Below are 3,317 nucleotides of genomic sequence, written 5' to 3' on the forward strand. Positions count from 1 at the left end.
TATTCCATGAGCTGTCAAAGGTGTTTACTTCACATCCTGTTCCTTGAAACAGAGAAAATTTGCATAAAGTCTTCCTCAGCACATTCCCACTCATACATGTCACTTCCTCCTCCACAGTTGAGTCAAAGAGCAAAGAAAACATGTGAACAGAGGCAGATTAACAAGAATAGGGTTTAATATGCATAACTGATAGGACCTGTTGAGACAAACAGTGTAGGGGATACGGAGCACCTGTAAGAAACAACACTGACATTCAGCCAAGTCCAAGGCTAGAGAAAACCGGCCCAAGGCTGGGCTCAGCCAGGTTGGCAGTCAAGCCAGGAAGAGCGGGTGCTGATGCATAAAGCCTTTTTCTACTGTCCACTGGGGCCTCCTGGTGTAGCAGTCATGCTGTGTTTAGATGGGCCCTGGGTTTTTTGACTAAAAGAAGGAACAGGAATGATGCTAACTTTCCCCTTCAGTCCCGATACAAAGTTGTGCACTCTGAAAGAGGAACTGGAGCCTCTGGTAGGCACACCAAGCCCCAAGTTCCCTGCATTTGTTGGAACTGCAGGTCCCATGGGAACCAGTAGGCTTGGAGTGATGTGTGAAAATACGGAGTTACTGTTTCCACAGCCAATCATCCTGGTGGTGAGTGCGAAGCTAGAAGTGGTGGCTGAACCAATGTGCACATCACCTGGATCCTTACCAGCAGCCAGCTGAGTGGTGACTGGTGTGCTAAGTGCAGGCAAAGGTGTTGTGATGCTCACAAGTCCTGATTGCATTATGATGCCACCACGTGGTTGGGCTGTAGGAGAGGTTAGGCCAATAGCTGGTGCTGGGGCTGTTGGGTTCCTCAGAAGGGAAGAGCCATCATTTTGTTGCCCATTAAGTACCCCAGATATGGGCTGAGAGTTGGCACTTGGATTAAATGGATGGTTAAGAGCGGTACTTAGTCCCTGTATGGACTGTGCATACAAATTGGTGGAGACTGGGGCTGAGGCAGTGCTGCCACTGGGTGGTAGGTTCCCAGAACCAGGAGTCATCATGCCAAATGAGATGTCATGGTTTTTGGAGAAAGGAAGAGAATGGAACATAGCAGCCATGGAAGGAGGGGTTGTATCCATAGCCTCATCTTTGTCAATAGTAGGCTTGATTGATGGTACTGCAGAGGCACTGCCCACTAAAATGGGTGCAAGTGTAGGGTCCCTCTTGGGAAGGACCAAAAGAAGAGGGGCCCTGGGGATCTGTTGCTGCCCATCAGGGGTCCCAAACATGGGCCGAGGAGTGAATTTTGGGCCAAAGGGATGGTGAAAACTTGTGATAGGGCAGGAACCCCTGAGTGTAGGTGAGCTGGTAGAGACCGGTCCCTTGGCAGAGTGTCTCTGCTGCTTGCTGCAGTGGACCTTGAGAGACGGGAAAGAGAACATGCTGGAATCAGGGGATGATGTGAAAATAACTGCTTGAGATGGGGGAGTGGTGTCCATGTCAGTGATGTCGGAATTTAAAGTTGGTTGTCTGGTCAGGTGTGATGTACTGGTTGTTGTAGTAGAAAATGCTGTGGCTGGGACTAGAGGAGGGGTGGGAAAGGAAAGAGGAGGAGGGGGATCTATGCACATGGGGGTGGGGGACTCCCTTCTGCAGGAGGGAGGTTTGAAGGGCAAATATTCAGGGACAGGCAGTATGGGGAGGTGAGAAGTGGGAGGTGCTGAAACACTTGGTAGAACAGGGTCTTCATTCTCATTAGGTGGAACCCCTAAATTCAGATTTGGACTAAAGGAAGGAAGAGGGACAGCGGGAAGAGTCAAAGGAAGAGAATTGGAGGTTGTGGGGACCTCAATATTTGGTGTGGGGGAAGATAGAGAGACAGGAAGGATAGAGGGCCCAGAAGCCTGGTTTGCCACGTCAGGGGTGGCAGGAATAGCTGGAATCTGCAAAGTGGGTGGAGGCATAGAGTCTGTAATTCCTGCAGCAGGTAGGGGAAATGAAGGGACAGGCTTAGTGGTAGGGCAGTCCACCATCACCTCTCTATTACCCTTCAAGGCCTCCATTTTATCTTCCTTTTGACACTGATGGTTATTCACCCAAGTGCTCAACTCTTTATCAAAGGCAATACATGGGAGCTTAGGAGGTGGGGGCAGCTCACCTCGACCCCACATTAGTGGCAATGACAGGGGCAGTGGCAGCGGCAGCACCCGGGGTATAGATGCTTCTCTTTTGCAGGGTCTGGGAGCAGGAGCTCTGGGTGGAAGACAGCTCCCTGATGGGCAAACTTGAGACTTTTCACCCTTCACCTCCTTCCCTAACTCCTGGGAGTCTGGGGAGCTGGGCAGATGTTCTTTCTCCAGCTCCTCTTTGGTGAACTTCTCTGGTAGTGTGAAGCAGCCTGGATGTGGGTCAGGGAGCACTGCAGCTTCTGCATCAGGCTGCCCAAGAGTCAGGGCATCTCCAGCAGAGCTGTGCGAGAGGGGGCCACCATGGCCATCAGAAGAGGAGCTCATGGGAGACACAGGGGCCATTTCATGCACGATGTTTTCTATGTCCTTGGGATGGAGATTTTCCTTCTGGGCCCCAGGACTGTGTGGCATGGAAATGAGGTCTTCCTTGGTCTTCAGGGACCTTAATGGTGCCACTTCTCCACTGCCCCTTTCCGTGTTGTCTGGCCCTTCTGTCTTTTCTTGATCCTCCTCCTCCTCCTTTGCTGTCCCTTCCTCTTGGGCCTTCACCTCTCTGTCACTTGGGTAAGGAGGAGGCTGATGACTAGATATCATTGGCTCCACAGCCGGGACTACCTGCTGAGATGATGAAAGCCTTAGAATGGCTCTGGGCTGGGGAGGAGGGATTCTCACGGTTCTGGAAGGTCCGAACATCTTAGAGTTGCGAGTTGACAGTATAGGTTTTTTCGGGGACTTCCCCCAAGCTACGGAAGGAAGAATCCCCAGAACGGAGTCTATGGCCTGTGGGAGAGGCTGCCGCCTCTTGGGGGCGCTGTAACGGCCGGCTGGGACAGGCAGACGACAGGAATTCTGCTTGAATAGCCTGCATACAGGACGGATGGCAGGCGTAGGCGCTGCGGGGTGACCCCGGCGAGGCTGACACACAGCACGAGTCACAGAAACTCGTGGAAGAAGGCTTGGCCAGGGCACATGACGGAGCCTGCGATGGTGCTTCGTAAGTAGATTGCCCATTAGAGCAGTTATGAGCTAACGAGCAGGAGAAGAGAGAAGTAGAGAGAGCTCTCTTTTCCATCTCCTCTGATCTCTGAGCATGACTGTCCAGCTTTGCCTTTGTGACATCACCCTGGAACATGGGACAAACAATGGGTGGGGGGAAGGGCA

General features: G+C 52.1%; 1 protein-coding gene across 1 annotated transcript; it reads right to left on the reverse strand.

Annotated features, from left to right (window-relative positions):
• Positions 1–353: 353 nt before the first annotated feature.
• Positions 354–2,849, reverse strand: Npap1 (nuclear pore associated protein 1). Its single transcript, XM_074060821.1, has one exon. It carries the CDS (start codon positions 2,847–2,849, stop codon positions 354–356), a length of 2,496 nt encoding a protein of 831 aa, XP_073916922.1.
• Positions 2,850–3,317: the final 468 nt, after the last annotated feature.

This window comes from Castor canadensis, chromosome 18 (genome assembly GCF_047511655.1).
Source record: "Castor canadensis chromosome 18, mCasCan1.hap1v2, whole genome shotgun sequence".
Classification (NCBI taxonomy): domain Eukaryota; kingdom Metazoa; phylum Chordata; class Mammalia; order Rodentia; family Castoridae; genus Castor; species Castor canadensis.

What these genes read in the sequence shown, in the direction of transcription:
- Npap1 (XM_074060821.1), bottom strand. Translation starts at nt 2,849, where the DNA reads ATGTTCGGACCTTCCAGAACCGTGAGAATCCCTCCTCCCCAGCCCAGA.